Source organism: Mustela putorius, unplaced genomic scaffold (assembly GCF_011764305.1).
Source record: "Mustela putorius furo isolate JIRA1106 unplaced genomic scaffold, ASM1176430v1.1 tig00000765_pilon_pilon_pilon, whole genome shotgun sequence".
Classification (NCBI taxonomy): domain Eukaryota; kingdom Metazoa; phylum Chordata; class Mammalia; order Carnivora; family Mustelidae; genus Mustela; species Mustela putorius.
This window is the reverse complement of record NW_025421470.1, coordinates 6,343,352-6,367,073: the sequence shown is the minus strand read 5'-3', so window position 1 is coordinate 6,367,073 and position 23,722 is coordinate 6,343,352. Positions and strand designations below refer to the sequence as shown.

The following is a 23,722-nucleotide window of genomic DNA, read 5'->3' as shown; positions in this document are numbered from 1 at the left end:
AGATGACCCCAGGTTGCCCGGGATTCCTGGTACCTGTGCCAGCCTGCAAAAGGGCAAGAGTGGAGAGTGGCTTGGATGGTCTGAATGCGGTGTGCCCACCCGGAGGTGGGGGAATATGGGTGTTACAGAGCTCGACTTCATCCCTTCCCTGACCCTGCCATGCATCAGTGGGCTAGCTGCTGCTGCCAGACACCACCCCGCCCCGTGACTGCAGTGCAAGTGGTCAGTAGAGGAATTCACTGCTTTCTAAGTGCATTTCCCCTCCCCCACCCACCCCCACCTCCAGGATTTCCAGTCTTCTGTTTGTGTGTGATTTTTCACATTATTGTGGACTCAGTTTTACTTCTTCAGGGGTGGGGACTCAGCCTCATTGGTCTTTGTCTGCTCAGCAGCTGACAGTATGTTTGCCTAATGAATAAATGATACACCGCAGACCAAATGACGTCTGTTTAGCTTACAAGTGGAAACCACCACGTACTGAACATCGACTACCAATTTGGAGTTCAAGGTAAATACAGACGTGTTTCAAAGGAAGTATTTTTGGTTTGGGGGGTTTGTTGTTTTTTTTGTTGTTGTTGTTTTCTTTATTTTTACAAAATGACTTGGTAAGCTAATCATTTTTAATAATTACATCTGGATTCTAAAGCACTCTTACCTTCATTTTAGTCTCTAGACATCTAGTATTTAACCACATATGTTCTTCTGTAATACACTTTTTCTCTTCCGTGAGCTTCCCTCTTTCTTAAGGGAAAAGAGTGAAGACGGCTTTTAAGCTCAGTTTGACATAGTACATCTGATCATTTCACCCCGTGTGCCTTCTGACTTTTCATTTCCTTCTAACACGTTCGACTTTTGATCTGCAAGCACAAGGGCCGTACTTTTATTAGGGTTTAATTTACTGTAAAGCTCGGTGTTCCCTGTGAATCAAGCCATAATAGGTGAATAATCACAGGCTTCAGCCGGCCAGGTTTTAGTTCTACTGAGTAACTAGGAAACCGACTAATAATAGGAAGGTTAAAAAATGTTGGGAACCCTGATATCGCCCCAGAGCTAGGATAAGCCGTTTTATTACGTGTGCATGACTGTCCAAGCATAGAGGGGGATCAGCCACAGCATGGAACCAAGGGCACAGAGGGAAATCAAGGAGCGACAGGGGCTTGGGTTGGAGTCAAGATTTGGTGTTGGAGCATGACCCCACTTCCTCTCCCCTGCCTCCTACATCTCCTTCAGCTCCACCATTCATGCCTGTGACCAGATGATTTTCATTTGGGCTTCACACATTACATCGGAGAAGGTAGGATTGATTTCTTTTTTCATGTATATGGTATTTTTTTCCCCAAGGGTTTTCCATAAAATGAAAAGGGAAGAGCTTAGGAAAAGAAAATTAATAGCTGTATCATTTTGAGATTCTCTCTACCACGTACTCACGGCTCTGATAAATTCTTTACACATTCAGTTCTACGGAGAATGTTCATTACAGCCTGATGACATAGGTTCCATAATCCTCTTTTCTTCTGTAGAGGAGAGAATTGGCCCCAGCCTCCACAAGTCAGAGCAGAAGGAAAAATCATACTCAGGAATGGATTGTCTCCCACACTCCTCTTTTGATGTCTTTCTGGTCAGATATGTCGGAACACTGCCCAGTCTGAGCAGAACTCCCCTCCAAGCCCCCAGCCCACACCGGCCCCTCCAGGAGGGAAGGTGGCTTCCCCCAAAAGCAATGGACATCAAACGACTCAGGGAGCCTCTGAGCTTGGACAGAACACCCAAGGTCATGACAGCTGGTGCTACGGCAAAAGAAGAGGCAGTCCCACTTAGGGTCGCTGAGCTTAAAAGGATGGCTGTAGGCATCAAGCTTCTCAGACACTATCAAGGGCTGAATGAGTTGCCTGGGGAAAAAGTCCCTCTATTAGCTATAGCAGCGGGCCCAGATGAGTCAGTATTTTCTGCTACAGTGAAAAAAAAAAAGTAGCATACTCTTCACGTCTCCATGGTAACTTACTATGGATCTGCATTCCATTTATGAAACTCCTTCTTGACCTATCTATGATTTCTGATCCAGGACTGAATATAAACTGAGAAGCCATCAGAATCAGATCAGTCTCCTAGAAACAGCAATACTCCACTGCACCTGGGCTATCTGAGCTGTGTAGACCCTGCCTCTGACTCATGCCTAGTAACACCTGAAGACCCTCAGGTGCTTGGAAACATTAGAGTGCACTAGTATCTCAATTATCCGGGTAACTCCGGATTTAGGGTTGCCATGGAAACCGGCAGCCTTGGTAACGGAGAAGGGAGATGGCTCTTCTCCCTTCCCAGCACTGCAGTCCCTGAGATAGATGCGCCAACTTTCAGTCCCTTGGCCTTCCCCAAGCCGGATTGTTTTATTTTTTACCACCTTGAGGAATCTAAATTTTTCTCCAAGATATTAAGAAGCTGAGTAGGAAATGCACTTATTTCTACACATGGACTCAATTGTAGCAATGGAAACCAGCAGTAGGGGTGATGGTTCTGACCGTGACTGGGACTCAGATAAACTTGAGTTTCAGCCGCGAATTTCCCATTCATACGTTTTATGACCCGGCAAGTTATTTACCCTAAGGTTCAGTTTCCCTTACACTTTTTAAGTGGGAACAGTCACGGTTTGGAGAATGATAAGCATTCGTTCGCCCGGAGCAGCCTCGCCAACGCTGGTGACCATGCAGGCACCGCCCAACTCTAGGGGGCGCCCCGCACACGATGCCGGAGGCTTGGGGCTTCCCGGAGCGGGGCAGGCTCAGCGCCCCAGCCAAGCGCCCAGCTCGGACCTTTATCGTTTCAGCGCATTTCGGGATAGAACGATGAGAAATCGTAAGGCCAAAAGGAGATTCAGAGATGGGGCCGCTGTGAGCCCCTCATTACCCCAGCCCCGCGGCCACTCGGTGCCACCACCCCTCAGGACAAGGGTGGGGGAAACCGAGTCCTCCCAGGAGAGACTCCCCGCCTGACCTCCCCGGGCTCCCACCCGCTCGGGGCGCCGGGCCTGCTGCCCCCCGCGCGCCGCGGTCCCAGAACAGCAGGCGAGGGACCGGGCCAGGTGACAGCGGGCGCCGCGCAGCGTCCCGGCCGGAAGGAGCCGGCTCCGCCCCCGCTCCCCTCCCTCTACGCCTCACCCCTCCTCTCGGCCTCCCTCTCCGCCCCTCCTTCTCCTCGGCTCTCCTCCCTCCTGGCCCTCCTCCCTCTCCTCTGCTCGCTCCCTCCCGCTTCCTCCCTCCTCCACCCCTTCTCGGCTCTCTCCCTCCCCTCCACTCCTCTCACCTCTCGCCGCCCCTCCTCCGCCCCCGCTTCTCCTCCTCCCTCCTCCCCCCTCCACCCCTCCTCTCTCTTCCCCTCCCATCTTCTCCCCTCCTCTCTTTCCCCTCCCCCTTTCCCCTCCTCCCCTCCCCTCTGTCGTCTTTTCTCCCTCCTCCCTCCTCCCTCCTCCCCCTGCTCTGAAGAGCGCGCCGCGAAGGGGACTGGCCGGTTACTTCCTCCGGTGGCGGCGCAGAGCGCGGCGCGGCCCCTCCTCGAGCTCCCGGAGCCGCCTGCCTGCGCCCGGCCAGTCCCGGCTCCCGGCCCCCCGCCCAGGTGCCCGCACCCGCGGCCCGGACCCCCCGCCCCGCCGCCCTCGTCCTCGTCTGCGTCCGCCGCGCACCGCGGAGCCGGGCCCGGAGCCGCCGCCGGCCCTGCCCGAAGCGGCGCGGTAAGAGCGGGGCCCGGGGCGGGCGGCCGGGCGGGCCGGGGGTCCTCTCCCGGGGACCCAGACCGCGGGCGGGGGACGCGGGTAACGCAGAAGTCCGGATCGCGAAGCGCAGCCGGGGTCGCGGCGGGGCGGCGACTCTTCCCCGGCTTCGGGCTCGCTCCGGGTGCCGGGGCGGCTCGGGGGCGGCTCGGGGAGGGGGGCGCGGGCCGGACGCCGGTGGGCCCGGCGGTGACGCGCCGAGCGGGCTGCGAACTTGGGCCGCGGCCGCGGCTAGCCGAGCGGCCGGGCGGGGCGCGCCCGCCTGTTTCACTTGCTTTTGTTTTTTTAAAAGGAAATGCGGTGCGGTGGGGGGCTTCTTCCAGAGGGCGCCCCGCGGGCTCATGCGCTGCGGCGTCGGCGCGCCCGGCAGTGCCGGCGGCTTACCCGAGCGCTCCGGGCCCGGTGGGATCGCGGGCGCCCGGGGGCGCCCACCACACCTGGAGGCTGCAGCTCCGCGCAAACGTGCCGCGTCCCGGCTCACCTGCTCGGCCACTCCGGGGCCCGGCCAGGGGCGGCGGAAGAGGGAGGCTCCAGGAGGGGAGACCCCCGCGGGCGCCCCGGGACTTCTGGATCGGGGCCCTCTGCGGCGCGGGGCGAGCGTGGGAGCCCGTGGGAAACGCGGTGTGGGTGCCTTTATTTTCGCGTTCTTAAAGGATTTCGAATTCATACTTACAAATGTGGGGTTTTGGGTTTTGTTTTGGATTTTATTTCTCTCTCTCTCTCTTGAGCACAGGAGACTTAAAATACTGGCCTGTATTCAGTTTCAGGGTAGCTTAAACTGGTAGTGCCGAGCTACTTATTTAGAAAGTAAAGAAGTGAGCCCTTTGGAGATAGAGGTAATTTATTTTAATTCACCAGTAAGAGGTTCTGTTCGTCCTGGACAATGGAAGCGCCCGTGCGCTATCTGCCTGTCCACAGCTCCACCAATCAGGGAGATAAATCTCCAAGTTAAGGTTTATTAAAATTCTGAGTAATATCACAGTACAGTAAGGGTTAGCACTGTGGGCCCTGCAGGGAAATATTCACTCATTTCTGGCGTTAGTCATTCCTCTCTACAAACCGGTAACTTTTGAAAGAAAGAGCAAACCAACCTTGCAAAGTGGCAAATGGGTTTGTTCTTGGTTTTGTTTTTCTGATTTACCCAGATACTAACCTGTGCCCTGATCTCTCTGGTAAAGGATCAGTCCTTCCAGAAAGGGTACTTTTGTTAGGCTCTTTGTTTTAAAATTTCTCTCTTCTCAGCTCACACATTTCTGCCCGGTTTTCTTTTGTTTTGTCCAAAAACAGCAATCGATAGGGCAACACTACCTTGCCCTAAATTTGAAATTGATTTGGGCAGAGGAACTTGCCCTCTTAACAAGCTTTGTGGAGTGAACTTCAATTTCCCTCCTTATGTGTCTGCCTGAAACCAGTGGAGGGACACTGATTCCACATGGTTTTTACAAAAACAGATTAAAAGCTGGACAACAAAAGAATCGTAGTCTGTAGCTAGTAATTAGAGCTCTTTAGGTGGGAGTGGTAGACTGCTTTTTCTCCTGGTATTTGTACCCAAAAATCAGGCGGACTTTACCCATGGCTTTCCATACCAATTCTCTGTCCACCTCTGGGAGGCTGAGAACATGTATGCTAAAGTCGGCAAGTTGTCTGCAAACCAGACTTAGAAAAAGAGCTGGCCTAGTGGGCTCTGGAGGGATCACTGGTAACAGTTAAGGTGTCTTTTCATGTGGGTCTTCTGTGTGAGGTTTCTTTATTTAATCAACAGGTAATAAGATTTAGTTCCTGAAGCTCAGACTTAAGGACCATGTCCCATGGGAAATAGTGGTGAGCTGGGACAGGGTCTAATAATATTTGCATGTGCTCTCCACTCCTTGGTGATGTTCTGGGAGAAGGCCCATGCCTCATCATCCCAGTTACCTTCTCACAGAGCAGCTCCGTCGGCTGGGACTGATCTGCCCTGTGCCCCCTTAGTCAGCCGTGTAGTAGCTGTGTGATCCTGGGCAAGTCACCAGAGGTCTCTGGGTCTCCCTTGCCTAGTAAGATGCAACATCACTGTAAAATGTTGACAACACCCATCTCTCAGAAATGCCAGGGAGACTCAGTGAAGGGGGAATGTGTAGTCGCCCAGCATGGGCTTAGCTATTGTCAGTAGGATCCTGTCCAGGGGCCATTGTTAGTGCATATCGACGCCTGAGTTCATGTGGATGGCAAGACCCACTAAGTAGAGATTCCGAACCAACGTGGCCACTTTGGATCCAGAACAGATTCCTTCCTCTGATCCTCTCTTGCCCCATAGGACAATTAATTTATTGTTTACTGATTTATTATTTATTAATTTAGTCCAGCCTTCACAGGTCACCATGATAATTGATCATACTCTGAGGGTTTCACCAGTGCCTCTTGCCTGCTCTGTGGCCTAGACCCCCCTCCCATGTTGCCTTTCTAGCCGCGGGTGTGTGTGTGTGTGTGTGTGTGTGTGTGTGTGTGTGTAGTACTTGGGAGGTCTGGTTGAGCCATAATGTTGATCATAAAGAGAAGACAAAGTACAAACTCGAAGTAGTCACAGGGAAATGTCCTACTTGCCACCTCCATAAGCCCTATCAATTGCACAATATTTTAATTACTCAGAGTTCCTGGTTGTAACAGGTGGCAGCGCCCAGGGGAGATTATGGGGGAAGACAATTAGGGGGACCCTGTAAAGCTGCCTATAGACCTTTGGTTCCAAAGCTGGAAAGCCAGGATGGGGGACAGTGAGGCACGCCCCATGGGGTAAAGGTGACTGCCATTCATGCTAGCCCGGCTTCTTCAAAAAGGAGTTTTAGTTTCAGTCGCTCTGTATTTTTATATACCACTCTGGTGGCATTATCTTGGTACCTTTCTTACTTATTAATGTAGAACTCAACTGGCCCGTCCTGTGGTAGGGCTCCAAGTTCAGTTTTTGGTCTCCAGCGGTGCCCAGTTGCAAGCCACATAAAAACTAGAAGTTTCCTAACAGCCACATTCAATGTTGGGAATGTTAGTGGAGTTAATTTCAGTATATCTCAACTAACCGGATGCATTTGGAATATTACATAAACGTGTAGTAAATACAAAGACCTGACTGAGCTACTTTACTTTTTTCTACCAAGGCTTTGAAATCTTGTGTATTTTACACGCGGAGCTCATCTCGACCCATCCTAGCCCTGTGCCAAGTGTTTGGTGGCCGCAAGTGGCTGGTTACTGCCGCGTGGGTCAGCGCAGGTCTGTCTTGCAGAAGCAAGTACAGGCTGCTCCGTTCATGACCAGCATTACTTGCCCCTGGAGGAATGAGCAGCCGAGCAACACACAGAGCAGACCTATTTGGAGTTGGTGTAGTCCCCACGGGAGGGTCTGGGACAACACAGGGGGTTTGGCCTGGAGCAGTGGCTCTGGGAACCTGCTCTGTCCTTCGGGGAGTTCTTCCTTAGCAGGGAGGAGCTGGGCCCTAGGAAGCTCTTTCCAGCGTGCTGACCTGGATCTGGGTCCTCCAGGGCTTCCTGGGTTGAGCTGGCTGCTTTCACCTCCCCTGCCCCCAGCAGATGGGCGTGGCCTGTGCCTGCCTGGCATTCCTCTCTCCCTGAGGGTGTCCTGCACCCTGCGCTGACCATGGACATGGCATTGAAAAGCAGCGCACCCTGCTCCCATCATGGGAAGATGAGGTCCTCCTGGCCTAGCTCCCCCAGCCAGGTTCCCTTGGGAGGCCCTGACCTGCCAACCAGAAAGTGACTTTATCTGTGTGCTTTATCTCTAAGTGGAATTCTGGAGAGAATCAGCGTTATTATTTAATTACTCAAATAGCCTACCCTTTGTGAAAAGGGCTTTTTACGTAAGAACTGGCATTCAGGTTTGAATGACCTGTCTTGCTGTAGACCTTGACAGACTCCCCCAGAATTAGGGTTGATGAAACCAGTAAAAACTCATTAGAAATGTGCGTGATTTGTTGCCCCCATAACTCTTTCTTTATGTCTTTTCGTTTTTCTTTCCTTCAAGATGAATGACTTTGGAATCAAGAACATGGACCAGGTAGCCCCTGTGTCTAACAGTTACAGAGGGACACTCAAGGTAAGTGAGCAAGTCTTCATTTAAAACCTCTTAGAAAACATTGGAGAACTGAATCTCTAGGAGAAAAAAAGACACATGCTGGGTTCTAGAAGACTGGTTCTTGCCCTAGCCTTTTAATTTATGGGCTGTGTGACTCCGGATTGTTTGCTTAAGCTCTCTGGGCCTCAGTTTTCTAGTCTATAAAATGGGTCTCCTGATGCTTGTTCTACTTGTCTTCCAAGATATGAAACCATTTAATTTGCAGATGGGGAGGCTTTTGTGGTTTATTTCTGAGATTCCTGGCAGGTGAAAAATCCTATGATTCTCAGTAGGACAGAGCTCTCGGAGAAGCTGTCTCCACTGCTATTCAGTTCCCCAGTGAGTTTCCCCGGGGCGATGGGCTGGCTGTAGGAGAACTGGAAAGGAAAGAGCTGAGCGGTGGATGACCAGCCCCGCTGGGGGGCTTCTTTCCTTCAGAAGGGCGGGTGCCCGTGGGGCGGCCGGTGCCCATGGGGCTGCAGGTCCCTGTCCTCCCGGCTGTAGAGAGCAGCTTTGCCTGTTGGCGTAAACCAAAACACAGATGAACAATGAAGGAGCTTTTTCCAGTGCATAATAATCAAATTTCATGTAGCTGCTATCTCAGTTCCTTTGGGGAACGTTCTCGAGTAGCACAAACTGATCATTTCCCCTTTGCCTTCTCCAAACATGACAGCGAGATAGGATTGTTTTCTTAGCATGGTGTAGTAAGCACGTTTCAGGGCTGTGATTTTTAGACTCACTTCGTCCAAGCCTGCGGAGTTATGTATCTCTGTCATGTTGGATTTTCTGCTGTGAATCCTTAGCAGGTTATTTGTCTGGGAGAGCCCAAAGAGCCAAAAATGGGTACAGAGACTGTATGGTGAAGGTCACGTATGGTTGAAGGTCATGAAACTTCAACCCAGCCAGTTCTCTGGTTTGATTTGGTCAGCTGTTTTCAGTGTGGCAGAAACCATACGAGAAATTGCACTATGAAGTTTATAACCATACCCCTGGGAAGAAATATTCTTCTATAAGTTAAAAAGGCTTCAATGATGCCCATGTGATTTCGGGTTTGGCGAACAAACAGTTATTGCTGAAATTGAGGTGTTGAAATACACAGTGCGAATTTGTATTGTCTTTTGGCTTCCTGATTTTTAAAAAAAGAACTTACAGGAAGGAAAGGAGAGGCATTTCTTGGTCACCCGGGGAAAGGCTAGTGGGAATTTTAAAAACTGATGGGCTATTTCACCAAAATTAACCCTAAAGTAGTTCATATGTCTAGGTACGGATTTCAAACGTGATTGGTTCTCCCCTTAGGGTTTTGGCAGTTGGACTTTGTCCTGGACTTTGGGGGGCTGGCCTCCAACATCATTGGGACATCATTGCCTTGAGTGTTTTCAGCAGAGTCCCAACTTCTGCCTGCCTTCTTACGTAATGCGTCATGCATTGTTCTGCATTTCTAAGAAGAAAGCACCCAAACCAATTTTATTTGTAAATGTGTTGCACATTTTTTAAATTGATGACTCAACAGATGGGTCATTGTGTTACACATAACATGGGCTTTCCAGTTTATGTTGGAAAAATATAACCATCTTTTACGTTGTTCCTCAGCAAGTCAGGCAGTGATGAATCAAGACTCTTCTCTGTTACTTACACTAAAGGCTCTCTCTTTCATAAATGTTAGATGAATTATCAGAGATCAACACACAGTATCTTTTTCTGTGTCTCTGTCCTCTTCCTCCCCCTAAGCTATAGAGAGTTTAACTTGAAACCTCTTTTCCTTTGGAAATTTTTCCCCTCAGTGGATGATGTGGGGCAAGGGTCTTTTCAAAATCTCTACATTTATAAAATTAATCCTTTGTGAGGAATGTTTTCATACGTATTACTATCTTCTGAACCATTGGAATTGATGAGGGGGAAAATCTAGTTTCAATTAAAGCGTTTCACAGTTGAACATAAAAATAAATGCTTCCACAAATAGTTTAGCTTCATGTTTGTTTTCCAAGTTTCATTCAGTCATCTGCCTTCGCTTTAACTGCAGTAACTGAGCTAACTAAAACTGTCCTGTGGAGCGTGTGACTCAGTTTCCCCTTGACGGGACAGAGGGGCCAGGTGTTTGGACCAGCAGGTCTCTAAGTCCCACCTAACACTGTTCTTCTAAAATCCCATCATTTTTAGGTTTGTTTACTTAGTTTACTCACTGAAATTAGTTAGGCCATTAAAAGGAAATTCCCAGTCATCTTGACTCCGTGAGGGCGACGCAATGATCCAGAGTTAAACAGAATCCTTCCCATCACTTTGACAAGAAGTCTGGTTGGATCATTGACTGGTCATTTCCTTTTATGGCTTTATAATTGCCAGTTTCATCAGGGTGTATCGGGAAGATGACCATGGACCACGTTTCAAACAGGTAATTAAGTGAGTTTAAATATTAATTTCAGTCTCCTTTTCCATCTGTTTTGCAGCGCCAACCAGCTTTCGACACCTTCGATGGGTCCCTGTTTGCCGTTTTCCCCTCGCTCAGTGAAGAGCAAACTCTCCAAGAGGTGCCCACAGGCTTGGATTCCATTTCTCATGGTAATTTGTTACTCAGACTTGACCAATCATGCATGATTTCCCATAGTTGAGTTACTAAAAACGTGAGCCCTGGTAAGCGACAAAGGTTGGTTTCTTCAATCTCGGGTTTGAAAAGTCAGATAGTGACTGTGGACCTGGGAAAAGACGGTTTTCCTTCTTCAATGGCATGAGGGTCCTGACGTCACGCACCGCCAGACACACTCCAGAGTGCAGGAGGGCCCTGAGATCTCCAGGGATGGGATGTTCTCATCCCTCTTGTAGACCCACGCCCCTTGTCCCAGGGGCGCCTGCAAAGCAGACCATGAAAGTGCCCTCCAGCTTCTCATTCTAGGGTCTCACCGTTAGGTTTGATCATCCCCTGCCCCGGAGTCTTGGGGCAGCAAAATTATACCTGCCGGTTTGCATTTACTTCTATAGTTCTTAATGTTGTTGTTTATCATTTTCTAAAGGGATAGCAGTCAGATAATGCCTATGCAATTACTGTGATAGGGTTATTAGTTGGAAACATTCCAGACATTACTTTGTCCTGTGAAGTAGGTGCTAGAAAATATAACCTAGAAAATTAATTAAAAAACAGAGGCTTGCATAAGCCTGCCATCCCGAGCCGGCCATTGATCATTCTTGAAACTACCGAGGGAATCCAGAGGAGATTTTCATTAAAAATTGCAGGTGCGCTGGCTTTACAGGTGCTAAGGAGTCCCTTTGCCTTCTGTTTACTTTAATGGAAGCAGTGCTACCCTGCACATTCGCCTCTCCTGGAAATTTTGACCAAAACCATTACTTTCCTTCAGTGTCCAAAAATTATAAAAAAGTTTTAGATAGAAATTTCAATGAAGGGTAATTGGTTTTTTAATCATGTTCTGCAAAAGAATTTGCAAAATAAAATAAAGCTTAAGTTCTATTTCAGTTTTTTTTTTATAAGTGTTGTTATGAGATGTATAATACTTTCTCAACTTCTGCTGCCCCATCCCCCAATTTTTGTTGATATTTATACTCTTTTTTTTTTTTTTTTAAGATATTATTTATTTGCCAGAGAGAGAGAAAGCACAGGCAGGCAGAGTGGCAGCAGAGGCAGAGGAGAAGCAGGCTCCCTGCTGAGCAAGGAGCCCGATGTGGGACTCGATCCCAGGACGCTGGGATTATGACCTGAGCCGAAGGCAGAGGCTTAACCAACTGAGCCACCCAGGCGTCCCCCTAATATTTATACTCTTTTGAAGAGTGCCATCAACAAGGCGTCTGGGTGGCTCAGTGGGTTAAAGCCTCTGCCTTCAGCTCAGGCCATGATCTCAGGGTCCTGGGATCGAGCCCCGCATCATGCTCTCTGCTCAGCAGGGAACCTGCTTTCCCCCCTCTCTGCCTGCCTCTCTGCCTACTTGTGACCTCTCTCTCTGTAAAATAAATAAATAAAATCTTTAAAAAAGCATAAAAAAGAATGCCATCAAGGTTTGCAGTTGGAATTGTTCCTTCCTGAAAACTAAGATTTCTCCCCTAAATTCTCTCTTCAGTCTTGCCTGCTTAAAGTCCTCATGTCCCCCTGGGTTTTCTTTCTAGACTCTTCCAACTGTGAATTGCCTCTGTTAACTCCGTGCAGCAAGGCTGTCATGAGTCAGGCCTTAAAAGCTACCTTCAGTGGCTTCAAGAAGGAGCAGCGCCGCCTGGGCATCCCAAAGAGTAAGTGCTCTCCAGGCACTTCCCTGAGTCCGGGTTGTAGGAGAACAACAGATCTGACTGCAGTTGCCTGAGACAACTTTTTCTTCCATCTTTGCTTAGAGCATCTTACAGGGTGGCAAGGATGTGGTTCACCTGCGCTGGTTTTTAGTTGGACCCTGTTGACTGAACACTTAATCCAGCACTGTTGTCAGGGTCTTAGAATTCCCCGGGGTGTCTTGCTTCTTTAGCCAGTCTCTGGAATGCTTCTGGACTTTGTGAGTAGATCCTGGAGTAACTCCATTTTCTCCCTGTGTCCATCTTTGCTTCCCTCCCCGGCAGACCCCTGGCTGTGGACCGAGCAGCAAGTGTGCCAGTGGCTTCTCTGGGCCACCAATGAGTTCAGCCTGGTCAACGTCAATTTCCAGAGGTTCGGCATGAATGGCCAGGTGTTGTGCAACCTGGGCAAGGAGCGCTTTCTGGAGCTGGCTCCTGATTTCGTGGGCGACATTCTCTGGGAGCATCTGGAGCAGATGATCAAAGGTACCCGCCGAGGAACCGGGCGCCTCGCTGTTGGGGAGAGCCGTGGCAGGGAAGGGAGATGGGGGAATCTGTGCTTCGCAGTCGTAAGGTCGGGGTTTCAGATTGTGTGGAGCAAGATCGCCTGAGAATGCCACCGAGTGAGTCAAATGTGTGGCAGCGATTATAGGTTTTTTAATCTGTGTGTGTCTGGCATCAAGGATAGCCACCAGGCAATAACCTTAGTGACTACCTTATTGACGGTGATCCGATGGCTTGCGTCAGGGGCGTACGTGTTGCCTCAGACTTGGGAGGCCAGCAAGTCCCTTGTTATGGAACCCAAAGAAGAAAGTCAGCCTCAATGAAAGGGAGCCTTTATTCAGACAAGCTCTGTGAATTTGACCATGAATTTTCCTAAGGCCAAATGGAATCCAGCAGCAAGAATTTCTTCTGATTTTATGTATTTAAACATAGGCAGACATAATTGATGCATATTTATATGCTGACATTACACAGACTGGCCATTGAACAAAAGAACTTTCATCTTATAGAAAGTTTTGGTTTAGACCTTAAGAGAGTGTTGACAGCAGTATTAAAAATATATCCAGTTAAAAAGGAGAGGAAAAGCTATAGTGAGGGGTTAGGTTAAAAATATGAGAAAACTAGTTCTTTGGTCGAGTTCAGAGCAATAGTCCTCGCTCACTTGGTTTCAAACACAGAGTTTCAACACTGTTTACAGACTCAGAATCTTTAAAAGACCTTGGGATTCAGCCACCCTCTCTTGGCTGTGGCTTCTGGGGGCCAAGGACACTTATGTTTGGAGACCCCCAAATTCTCCCTGAATTTGAACAAGTCTGATTGGACAAGTTTCAGGTAAATCTGTTCACTGGCAGGTTGGGCCTGTTTTACCGTCACGCAGGCTGTAAGTTTGAGGGTGTGGATTTGTGGGTATGCGTGGTTCAGTGTGTTTGTAGGAAGTAAGCACACACCAAGAATGCTAACCTTTTCAAGGTCCCGGTGCACCGTGGCACCTTCAGGGTCCCATAGCACTGCTGGCCTCTCTGTGCCGAGCTCACCTCGCCATGGAGAAACATGGGGTTTGAAGCCACAAATCCTAACCTCAAGCGGGCAGGAGCTGGGTCCTCTTTACTAACCCACTGTATTCCCAGCCCCTGGGACACGTGGCACTTCATAAATATTTAACTGTCTGTTGTTGGCACGGGTGAATTAAAATCACAGTGTAGATATTTAAAATTATGCAGCAGAACATTTCACTTAGCCAGTGATAGCATTCACTCTGGAAAACTTACTCCGGATATTAGAAAGTGTGCTGTCATCTCTAGTTTTTGAAAAAGACCAAGTGACACCAAATCCCATCAGCTTAAATATGAAACATAAATGCATTTAATTATCCTAAAATAATCATATAGCAGTAGTTTAGAAATAAATATTCTTTCTTGCATAGTTTTAACCTCGATTTGCAATCCTGTTTTCCAGAAAACCAAGAAAAGACAGAAGATCAGTATGAAGAAAATTCACACCTCAACTCAGTCCCTCATTGGATTAATAGCAATTCACTAGGTCAGTCCAATCAGTTCTGCCCTGAAGACCTTGGTGTTAATTTTTTCTATTAAATTGGGACTCCCAACCCCCCAAAATAAATCAATAAAATAAAAATAAATCTGCGCAACTTCTCAGCCTGTGCTGTCCCATCGGGTGACCACACGTTGAGCCACTGAACACTTGAAACGTGGCTGGTCCACATGGAGACGTGTGGTAAGAATATAAGCTTAATGGAACAAAGAACGTAAAATGCCTCCTTAATCAATTTTAGATACTGATTACATGTTAAAATGATCATTGGTAATAGAGGGACAGGTAAAATATAAAAGTAATTTCACCTGTTTCTTTTAGTTTGCTTCTGTGGCTTCTAGAAGATGTGACATTGCCCACATGGCTGTGTTATACATTGGCCAGTGCGGTCCGAGGCAGTTCAGAGAGCCCGGCGTGGAAGGAATGAGCTGAGCAGCTGTGGGCCGAGCTAGCTTAATAAGTAGGGGTCCAGGCACAGGAGGCATGTAGAAAGCAAGTCTGAGTTTGCTCTGATCTTTGGAGTTTAAAGAAGTGTCCTGGAATTCGGGTCTTTCCTTCTGGTCAGTGACACTGATGAGTGTAGGTTACAGGGCAGGAGGGGGGACCCTAGCCAGCAGAGCGAGGGGATGTTCCTTACAAGTCACATGCTGGCTGGGAAATCACTTGGTCTTTCTGAGCCTTATTGCCCTCGGAAGCGGAAAGAGCCAGTGACCTGCGCCACTCCGAGAGTCGCATGAAAGCATTTGATAACCTAGGGCCGTAGAAGTGCTCACGTCCAGGTGTCCCATCATGGTCCAGAGGCAGCAGGCGTTTGGGCGAAGGGCTTATCGGCCGAGAGCGGGAACGGCTTGAGAAGAGGAGCTGGCGGGAAAGCGCCTGCCAAAGCCCGTGCGGTTTTGGAGAGGGTTAGAGCGTGCAGAACTGGGTGCATTTGATTTGGTTCAAGGGCACGGAGGGTCTCTGATGACCCCGTCGCTCCTGCCTCATAGCTCTGCCATCTGATTGTTCTATCCCAGGCTTCGGCATGGAGCAGGCAGCGTATGGCGTGCAGACCCAGAACTACCCCAAAGGTGGCCTCCTGGACGTGTGTCCATCCTCCTCAGCGTCCAGCATGCTCGGTTCCGAGCAGGAGTTTCAGATGCTCCCTAAGTCTCGACTCAGCACCGTCAGCGTCAACTACTGCCCCATCAGTCAGGACTTCCCGAGCGGCAACTTGAACCTGCTCACCGGCGGTTCCGGTAAGTCAGGCTCCTGAGAGCTCCGTCAGCCAGTGGGGTGGGTTGCTGCCAGGAGCCACAGTAGAACAGAGACAGGAGCTCCTTAAACAGTGTAGCCTGTGTTCAGCCGTTGGAGGAAGTCAGACGCTTCTCTGCGTCCTGAGCAGCTGTCCCGCACTGTCCCCGCAGGGGACGGATTTGCTCTCATGCATGGACTCCTGCTGTGTTTTAGGCTCTGGGCTGGGCGCTGCGGGGACTGAGTGAATGAGACAGGGCCCCTGCTGTTGCAGCGGGATCCCCCCCACTGCGGTGGGATATTTTGGGAGAAGGTGCAGGAACATGACATTCCCGCAGTCCACAGCTTCCCCACACCAGGAGGAAACCACTGTCTTGAGTTTTGTCCTCATAGATCCTTTGTTCCTGTCCTTGAGCTTATAGAAACGGAATCCTTGCGTTACATTTTCTTTCGCATTGGTCTTTTGCTCCTCGTGTGTCTGAGACCCAGCCATGCTGTTGGATGGGGCACACGGTTGCTCTTTTTCATTGCTGTATAATACTCCATCCCGTGAGGATGTGCTCCCCTCCCCCCAACCATGCTCCTGTGGGTGGAGGATGTCATTGTATAGAGCATTTGTCGTAAGGAGTAAGAGCCTGGCGAGAAGTCCAGGACTCTGCACCAGCGGGCTGTAGGCGCAGTGGGGTTGCTGCAGCCCCCAGACCAGCCTGTTGGACCCATGCGCCCACCCCCCTGCCCCTCATCGCTCGGCAGCACCAGTCGATTCGCTGTCCTGGAGAGTCAGCGTTTGTGCCCGGCTGTCTTTGCCAGGGAAGCCCCGGGACCACGACTCCCCCGAGAACGGCACGGACAGCTTCGAGAGCTCTGACTCCCTGCTGCGGTCCTGGAACAGCCAGTCATCGCTGCTTGACGTGCAGCGAGTGCCGTCCTTTGAGAGCTTCGAGGATGACTGCAGCCAGTCCCTGTGCCTCAATAAGCCGACCATGTCCTTCAAGGACTACATCCAGGAGAGGAGCGACCCAGTGGAGCAGGGCAAACCGGTTATACCCGCGGCAGTGCTGGCTGGCTTCACGGGTGAGTGCATCGCACCGGCCTTCCCTGGGCCCTCCCCAAGGCCCTGACCCAATGCCATGTTCCTCCAGGCTGTTTCTGGTCTGAGCACATTGTAGCTACAGCCCACACTTGATGCGTGGCTGTCATCCTGAATCAGGCAGGCTGTACCCCTGAATCCGAAGAAGGCCGAGCTCGCACGAACCGTCGTGCACAGTGGCGTGGATGGGAGCCCACGGGCCGCCCTCTCCCTGGGATGTGCTCGGCCAGCCTGGAGAGGAGCAGGCCTGGGGGGCCCGGGCCCGTGGAGGCCTCAGCTCTGACTCACCCACTCCACGAATCCCAAAGAATGTAAACTGGCCCAGGGAGGGACAGCGGAGCCGGCCTCAAACATCACGGGGACTGTTTACCTTCCTTGCTTCTAAAATCCATCTTATTTTTCAGATTTGGGCGAGAGCTATTTTAGGCAGAGGACAAATATTAAAGCTGTTTTTAGAACCAAATATTTCCAGTGCTTTAGCAAAAACACCAAGATTTTTTTTTCATTGCTTCATGGGTCTTTAAATGTGTTTTTTTTCCTATTTTGACCATATGGAGCCACTGGATTAAAAAATGCCTACTTAAAATATTCAGTACAGAAGCAGTCACTTTTTTCTTTTTTGTCATCCCGAACACCCACAGGAATGGGGCTGGTAAGAAAATAAACAGCCATGGTGTGACTGTCTTTCTTTTTCTTTTTCGTTTTCTTTAAGGTTTTAAATCTATTCAGTTATTTATTTATTTACTTATTGAGAAAGAGGAGTGCGGAAGCCTATGCAAGCACGAGGTGGGGAGGGGGCCCAGGGACAGGGAGAGAGAGAATCCAGGGCAGACTCCCCACTGAGCACGGGTCACGACACAGCTCCACCTCATGACCCTGAGCTCATGACCTGAGCCAAAATCAAGACTCCGATGCTCAACCGACTGAGCCATCCAGGCGCCCCTTGCTGTTTTTCATTTGAATATTGGTTGCCATTTGTTGACTGTCGGCTCTGTGCGGTTAACTAGGCACATAGAGTTGCTTGTCCTTGGAGCAGCCCGGCGGGGGTGGGCGCGACCCTGTTGGGCCTGTGGGACAGTTGGCTCAGAGGCAGACAGGTCTCCACGGTCACATGGGAAACCTGGTTGTGCCTGGTTCCAGAACTCCCGTCCTTGGTGCTTTACAGCCTCATGGCTGATGGCCACTGGGTCTTGAGGAACGACTGTTGATGGGTGTGTGATCTCGGGCGGGGCACCTTGCCTCTGAGCTGTTCCTCATCTTTAAAATAGTTCCTCACAAGACATCAGTTCTAAGTATCAATCCAGAAAAGGCATATGGAAACCAAAGTGTACCTCACCAGATCCAGGGAGGCCGTGGAGGCAACCCCAGGTGACCGAGTGGCGTTGAGTAAACCAAGTCTTGGATGAGGCAATTTACCCGCCGCCGTTTGGCAGGAAAGCCGCGGCCTGGGATTCCATGAGACATGCCTCCTTCTGTGGCGAAAGGCCGTTTCAGCCACCCCCACCCCGGTCCCACTGGGTGGTTCTAGAAAGGAACCCTGAAACTTATTACATAAGAAACAATTAAACAGGATGAGGAATTTTTTATTGTTTTAAGATTTCATTTTTAAATCCTCTCTACACCCAGCTTGGGGCTCCAACTCGCAGCCACTGCTCTACCCACTGAGCCAGCCAGGCACCCCCAGAATGAGGAATTTTAAAGTGAAGAGTTGGTGGCCCTGAGTTTTCTTCCAGAGAGACCCGACTCAGCAACCAAGGGCGTGAAGTGCCCACTTTTTCAGGAGGGGGAGGGAGGAGGGGAGACCCCAGAATGTGTGTCTCGCCTGATGCCATTGGCAGGTGTCCTGTCACCACACTTGGGAGATGTGCCTTCCTGTTGGCTCCCTGCCCAGAGTAGGGGCTCCCGTTCCTCGGTCAGCCTGTTCCATTGGAAAGGCCCAAAGCCTTGCCATACTTCAAATCTATAAAAACATACAACTCGCCCCTTTCCCCCAGGAAGCGGACCTATTCAGCTGTGGCAGTTTCTCCTGGAATTGCTCTCGGACAAATCCTGCCAGCCCTTCATCAGCTGGACTGGGGACGGCTGGGAGTTCAAGCTCGCCGACCCTGACGAGGTACAGCCAGCGCTTGGGAAGTCAGTCTCTGGGCTTTGAACCCTGATTTCATCACTCTGGGCTCACAGATTCAGCTCTCGGGGCCCAAGGAAGGGCTCCCCGCTGCAGATGAGTTCTAGCATTCTCTGGGTATGTGTGTGGGCACAGGGCAGGCTTCTGCGAGCTGCTCTCTCATCTGATAAAAAGGCCCAGGTGCTAAGTGAGGTTGTCTCCTGACCATCTGAAAATGCCTCAGGAATGTGCCTTTTCCCACTGGTGGGGAATGAGCCTCCCGGCAGCCCGGGCTGGTCCTCTGGCCACTGCCGCTCTGCCACGCTCAGCGCAGGCACTCGGAAACCCCGGAGGGGAAGGCCAAGGGCAGATGCCATACTCTCCCCTCCAGGACAATGTTAAAGTAGCCTGTGATCTCAGGCAGCCTTAGAGTGCAGGCTGTCGCCGCTGGCCCACTCCGATCCCCTGGGGAAGCAGAAGCCTTAGAGAATGCAGAATGTCACATGGCTCAGAGCCCCAGCCAGCAGCTGTTGACTGTGGGGCTCGGAGGGGAGAGACACTACTTCCCGCCTGGTTGGGTACGCTTGCCCCCGGCATGGAGCCTTGCTGCACAAGCGCGGACAGGAGGGGACGGTGCTGTGGGCGGGGACAGGAGGGGCCGGTGCTGTGGGCGGGGACAGGAGGGGATGGTGCTGTGGGCGGGGGACCCTCACTCTCCCACCTGCCCTGCTTCCGCCCCAGAGAGGCAGCGAGGGCCTCTGTGCCGCTGCAGGTGCTGGGACACACCACACCCCTGGGCCCCTTCTGTAGTGCCCAGGTTCTCTGGGGGCAGCAGACATGAGACTCCTCGCCGGGGCAGGTCATTCATTTTCCTGAACTGCAGATTTGAACTCTTTTCCCGCCTGTGCCCGCTGCAGGTGGCCCGCCGGTGGGGAAAGAGGAAAAACAAGCCCAAGATGAACTACGAGAAGCTGAGCCGGGGGCTGCGCTATTACTACGACAAGAACATCATCCACAAGACGTCGGGGAAGCGCTACGTGTACCGCTTCGTGTGCGACCTGCAGAACCTGCTGGGCTTCGCCCCCGAGGAGCTGCACGCCATCCTGGGCGTCCAGCCGGACACGGAGGACTGAGGCCCGCGGGGGGCTGCGAGTGCGGCCATCCGACCCACCGCTCCAGTGACCCTGACAGGCGGGATTGGACGCGTCCAGGAGAGTCCCCAAGAAGCAGTGGCCTTATTTCACTGGAAACCATGGCTTTTCACCCGAAGCAGCATGGTTTCTCACTTGTAAAGCCCACTGACGGGAACGCGCTATGTATGATGCTGTGACCTCAGAGTGACCAAGAAAGAAGTGCTGGGAAGCCGTCCTGGCTCCGAGCAGGCCATGTGACAGGGACGTGCAGGCCGTGGGATAGTCTCCAAGGAGCAAGCGTGTCTCGGGCACACGCATTTTGGCTTTTTTTTTTTTTTTTTTTTAATGTACTTTTGCCTTTGGCTGCCAAGAATCACAAAGGCAGAAGCGGTCTCTTTGGTTCAGCGAGGCGGAGGGTGTGGGGAGACAGCCGTGCCATTTCAGAAGTTAGTTTGTATATATGACTGTAATCTTAATAATTGTTGTCAAAGTCCTCTCAGAGTCCTATTTAACGAGAACTGTATATTGTAATTTAAAATACTTCCGTACGCGTATTGGAAAGATCGCAGACACCCGGCGTCTCTGCGGTTCCGAGGAGCACGCACCGCGTTCCGCAAGCCCAGGGTCTGCGCAGGCGGACGGAGGAGTTGTAAAGTGTGTATTATTTACATTTAACATGCCTACAGGTAGACATCGAAGAGGGTCAGTCCCTGTTTCTGTTTGGTTTTGCCTGGATGATCATCTGGCAAGACTTTGTACATTTGGGAATTTTTATAAAACACTTAATGTTATTCTCCGGAGGCCCATCCCGCCTCTGCCTTCTCCTTAATTGTAATGTAAAAGCTATAAAGCGGTATTTTTCTTGACAAATAGCATCTGTTTTCCATTTCTGTGCATGCCTTTAAATCCGTTCATACACAAGACCGATTTTATTTTTTAGTTCAACTGTGTTTCCCCAACAGCTAACCTCCCCGACCAGCCGTCTCCTTCGCTCGCCTCACCTCCGCACCCCAGATTATGCTGTATGATTACAATAAGAATGCTATTTTTGGAAATATGTGGCTCCTTTTCAGAGAGCAGGAGGAGTTTATGTAGCAGCTACTTTGACTGCAAGTAACTCCCTGGAAAAAAATGTAATTTGTAAGAAAGCTTTATTTTTATCTGCACTCCATGGGGAGTTAAACATGTCGTCCAGAGCGGAAGCCAGCCCGGGGCAGGTGGGGGACAGAGAGGGGGGGATCTTCAGGAAGCCTCTTGGTCGTGAACAAAACACGACTTTTCCCTCAAGCTGTCGAGGCCCGGGCTATCTGGGCGCTTGGCCGCTTCTTGCTGCTCAGTGTTCCTGTTTCCGTGGACGCAGAATGTCCAGAGGCGAAGAGAGGACAAGCGAGGCGGGCAAGAGAATCCGTTGGAAGATTCGATGTGAAAAACATTTTGCTCACCGTGGAGACTGTCGTGGTTGTTTCAGAGGACCTCTGGGGTGGGCCTGCATCGGGGTGCTTGGAACAGATCAAGCCAACGTGGTTTCAGGGCCGCACGGGCTTCCCTCGCAGTGCAGGGCCGTGCGGGGAGCGCTGGGAGCTGTGGCTGACGTCCCCAGGGAAGAGTCCGTCCCCGCGATGAGGCTGCGGGACCGGGTGGTGGGGCCGGCTGGGCAGCCCAGCGCTGGGGCGGGAGGACTCAGTCCCAGCACCTACAGGAGACCAGGTCCAGTGTCCAAGCACAGGACGTTTTTCTCAAGCAGGACATGTTTATCACTGAGACATCTGTTTATAACATCCCCAGACATGTGACTGGGACCATCTGGCTGCCAAAGGGAATCTTAGTCTTCGGCTTGTTTTATGTGGGGTTGAACCAAGCGAAATTGCCAATATTTGACTTTTTTTTATCTACAAAGTTGGCAGTTTCATGTGATTCAGCCTAATAGTTACAGAAACTAAAGCCCATGGTAACCCTTTGGTGTGGTAATGCACAGACCTAAGGATGAAGATTTTGTAATCTCGCCTTTCCTTTCTCAAATAATAAAGTATTTTGTTTATATAAACGCCTCCTTGTAAGAGTCCCTTTGTCCTACCCCAGCAGGGAGGGAGGAGGGTCGGCGGAGTGAGGATAGTGAACCCCGACCCATGGTGCCCCGGCAGTTCCCAGTCTGCTGAGACTCCCATCTCCATTTAACTGGTTTTACACATGGGGTCACCCAGCAAATCATGACCACGCTGCAACCCAGCTGTAAGCTCTTCCTGAAGGAACACCCCCCCCGAAAAAGTGTTCCCTTACGTCAAAAAATGCTTTTAAGAGGGGATTAGAATAGAAAGATGCGGTTGTCTTGTTTTGGCCAAGGAATTGGCAAAGGTAACAGAAGAAATTGTTGGCTGCTTCTGTGAGGAATCCATTAGGGTTTGAGGCTCAGGAACTTTCGCCGTGATGCCTGACGATCTGATTTACTAGAGGTGAGGGTGATGGTCCTGGGATGTGGATTCTCAAACACATTTCAAAGTTAGTGATGATGCCAGCCAACAGGTGGGCTACATCAGAGGTGTGCAGGAGCCCCTCCCAATACGTCACCCCAATTGAACCAATTGGGGTTGAACCAAGCGAAATTGTCAATATTTGACTTTTTTTTATCTACAAAGTTGGCAGTTTCATGTGATTCAGCCTAATAGTTACAGAAACTAAAGCCCATGGTAACCCTTTGTTACCATGTGCAATTCATTCACCTGGTGAATTGCAGCAGTGACGTATTGGTATCTTCAATGTGATCGAGATGAGAGTATTTCTGTCATAAAATCAGCAGACACTACAAATCAAGGCTCCTTTCAAGGACAGGGAGCTGGTTCTTAAAACAGTTACCAGAACACCACCGTTCACCAGTATTCACTGTATTAGAAATTAGAAAACCTTTTAAAATACAATTACTTTTTAAAATAACATTAATGCTTTTGTGGAAAATAACTTTTTCCCAAAAAGTGAGTGTGGCATTGTTTTGCATGTGTTCAGATTTCCTTGATGTTTCGTTTGAAAGAAGGGAGCTGGGTTCTTGTATATTCTTCCACATTCTGTCTTATGATATATTTTGAAGGAAATCGGGCCTCACACAGCTATGTAATCGAACAGAGGAGCATTCGGGAGACATATCCTACACCAAACCTGGCAAATGCAAGTTTCTTCAAAGTTCATTGCAGTTAGAATATGAAACCCTATCAATAAACTTTCCTATGATTATAATAAATTCCACTGGTCTGCCTTGCACTTTGAATGGATTCTTCACCCGTGTGTGATTTTTTTAACATCATGCATTAGTCATTTGGAAAATACTGCTTCAAAATGTTGACCCATTTCAACAGCTAATATCAAACGATCATCTTAGTTGCTGTCATCATGACTTTTACCCAGAAAGTACTGGGATCTACCAAGCTCACAGCAGCAGATGTAGATTTTCAAAAATTCAGATTTTCATTTGAAAGCTCAAATGTTATCATTGGCAACAAACACTTTACATTGCCCTCTTTGAAGTGACAGACTCATTCCATTTCCTTTTGAGGACATACCTGTCAGATACCCAAGAGACATAACTTGTCTGTTGTTCTGGCAGGTAAAAATGGTGATTAGTTTAACTGATCACGGACAAAGTGATGAGTTTAACTCACAATTCACAAAAATGCAGGACAGCATTTCCTAGTAGATGGACTAAGGCAATGTCAATCCAGCTGTGAAGGTGTCGTCACCAACTAGGACCAAAGATGGCATTTCCTGGGACAGCCCATCTACCTTAGGGTGCAGCAGTCCTTTACGTGTATCACGGATTACCTACAAGTTAAAAAGATGTGTATTCACTTATGAAGAAAATCAGTTTTTACTGCTTTATTGAGTTCTTCGTTTTTTGTTTTTTTGTTATTTTTATTCTGTTATTTTTTTTTTTTCCGCTGAGTACACAATGGTAAAAAAGACAGTGATGGCTGTGACAGCTTAGCGCTAAGGCCCCAGCAGTTTTA

General features: G+C 49.9%; 1 protein-coding gene across 4 annotated transcripts; it reads left to right on the top strand.

Moving 5' to 3' along the window:
* Window positions 1-3,433: 3,433 nt before the first annotated feature.
* On the top strand, window positions 3,434-21,774 carry ETS2 (ETS proto-oncogene 2, transcription factor). 4 transcript variants are annotated; one of them, XM_045084500.1, is made up of 10 exons: window positions 3,444-3,721; window positions 7,766-7,837; window positions 10,300-10,411; window positions 11,963-12,082; window positions 12,401-12,601; window positions 14,075-14,158; window positions 15,187-15,408; window positions 16,214-16,477; window positions 18,488-18,606; window positions 19,515-19,870. In XM_045084500.1, exons 2-10 carry the CDS (start codon window positions 7,766-7,768, stop codon window positions 19,728-19,730), a joined length of 1,410 nt encoding a protein of 469 aa, XP_044940435.1. In that variant the 5' UTR covers window positions 3,444-3,721; the 3' UTR covers window positions 19,731-19,870. The 4 variants fall into 4 exon arrangements, with proteins under 4 accessions (XP_044940434.1, XP_044940435.1, XP_044940433.1 ...); XM_045084499.1 differs by lacking the exon at window positions 18,488-18,606 and having other exon boundaries at window positions 3,434-3,721; window positions 15,160-15,408; window positions 19,515-21,774; XM_045084498.1 differs by lacking the exon at window positions 3,444-3,721 and having other exon boundaries at window positions 15,160-15,408.
* The last annotated feature ends 1,948 nt before the right edge of the window (window positions 21,775-23,722 follow it).

Bases quoted from the DNA above. Each gene is read 5' to 3' on its own strand.
- ETS2 (XM_045084499.1), top strand. From the start codon at position 7,766: ATGAATGACTTTGGAATCAAGAACATGGACCAGGTAGCCCCTGTGTCT. The intron at 7,838-10,299 runs GTAAGTGAGCAA...TCTGTTTTGCAG, and splicing joins GTTACAGAGGGACACTCAAG to CGCCAACCAGCTTTCGACAC. The intron at 16,478-19,514 runs GTGAGTGCATCG...TGCCCGCTGCAG, and splicing joins AGTGCTGGCTGGCTTCACGG to GTGGCCCGCCGGTGGGGAAA.